General features: G+C 53.4%; 1 protein-coding gene across 1 annotated transcript in view; it reads right to left on the bottom strand.

Moving 5' to 3' along the window:
• GORASP2 (golgi reassembly stacking protein 2, 55kDa) overlaps positions 1-236 on the bottom strand; it is a 38,078-nt gene extending 37,842 nt beyond the window's left edge. The window contains exon 1 of the mRNA XM_010843802.1: positions 14-236. Within this exon, the coding sequence (XP_010842104.1) occupies positions 14-76 (63 nt within the window). The 5' untranslated portion in view covers positions 77-236. The remainder of the gene's footprint in view (positions 1-13) is intronic.
• Positions 237-1,575: the final 1,339 nt, after the last annotated feature.

Here is a 1,575-nt window from a genome sequence, read left to right as displayed (position 1 = left end):
TCGAAGCCCTTACCCGCAGGACGTGGTAGCCTTCTGTGCCCCCGCCTGGGATCTCGACGCTCTGCGAGGAGCCCATGGCGGCGGGCGATCAGTGTGATCGGGCTGGGTTCCGCGCTGCTCCCCGCCCCCCGCGCGCCGTCCGCTCCGCTCCTCCGCGTAGCACTTGGGACGTGGCACTCACTGCCTCCGGAGAGCCGGGCCGCACTGCCCGCTGGGAGATGGTCACCGCGGCAGCCAGGGCCGCTGCGACGCCGCAGACAGCGCCACCTGCCGCGAGTCGCCAGGAGGGGTCTGAGGCGCCACGCGGGCCAGGAAGGAGGGAAGCCTGGAGCGGAGGGCGGGGTGAGGCCTACTTATGCTCGCGAGAGAGCAGAAATACGGTTCATCCGGCCTTGATACCTTGCTACGGGTCCCTTGGCTTGACAAGATTCATCTAGACGCGTTCCCGCTGTTCCTGAAGAACGGTTGCTCGACTGTAGCTCCCCCTGGTGGCCAGAGGCCGGAAAGGGGCTCCTGCTGAAAAGAATAGCTGCTGCTACTGCTAAGTCACTTCAGTCATGTCCGACTGTGTGTGACCCCATAGACGGCAGCCCACCAGGCTCCCCCGTCCCTGGGATTCTCCAGGCAAGAATACTGGAGTGGGTTGCCATTTCCTTCTCCAATGCATGAAAGTGAAAAGTGAAAGTGAAGTCGCTCAGTCGTATCCGACTCTTAGCGACCCCATGGACTGCAGCCTACCAGGCTCCTACATCCATGGGATTTTCCAGGCAAGAGTACTGGAATGGGTTGCTATTGCCTTCTCCGAAAAGAATAGGCCCGATGCAAACACAAGGAGCTCCCTATTCGCGGGGTTTCTAAACTTGTATGTAGGTCACGTCTCCGGGTTATACAGAGGATCCTGGTAGTGGCTCTCCGTGAGTGGACTACCGCGTCCGCTCAGCTCAGCTCAGTTTTATAAAGGAAAATGTTCCCTTTATAAAACACCTGTCCTAGAGAGTCATGGAGGACCCGTCAAAGTTCTCTTTTTGTTTTTTGCCTTCCCTCATTGTGAAAATAAGATCAGTTGGTCACAACCTGAGCAATGCCAGTGTGGGAAATCCAGTTGGATGACCTTGGCGTTGCACTGCCGACTGAGTTCCCCATTCCACTTCCTTTAGGTTGTTGTAGTCACACTTTTCCTATTCTGTTCCTCCTTTTATCCCTTCCCCCCGCCCCAAATCCCCAGTTACTGCCCACGGGCCAATTTGACCATCAGCGACGAAAGATCAACCAAGTATCAGAACAAATGTATTCTAATATGAAGCAACGTTAAGTACCCATGAAGTATTCCAGCTCAAAAGGTTTACTTGCTCCTCTCACGCCTTTAGTTAGATCTTCCTGTTTCTGTTTACAGGAATATAAAGAATAGAAGAACAAGTAAAATGACTTCACAAGGAAGGAAGCACGCAAAAAAAAAAGAAAGAAAGAAAGAAACTGGCTATTCTCTAGAACAGCTAGCCAGTTCTTTTCATCAAGTCAGAATAATAAGAAAGAGTTTAGACGTCCCTGAGGGTCCACTGGTTAAGAATCCACCTG

The sequence above is a fragment of the Bison bison genome, unplaced genomic scaffold (genome assembly GCF_000754665.1).
Source record: "Bison bison bison isolate TAMUID 2011002044 unplaced genomic scaffold, Bison_UMD1.0 scf7180017864190, whole genome shotgun sequence".
Lineage (NCBI taxonomy): Eukaryota > Metazoa > Chordata > Mammalia > Artiodactyla > Bovidae > Bison > Bison bison.
Note: the sequence above shows the minus strand (reverse complement) of the source record. Positions and strands in the feature narration are given on the sequence as shown.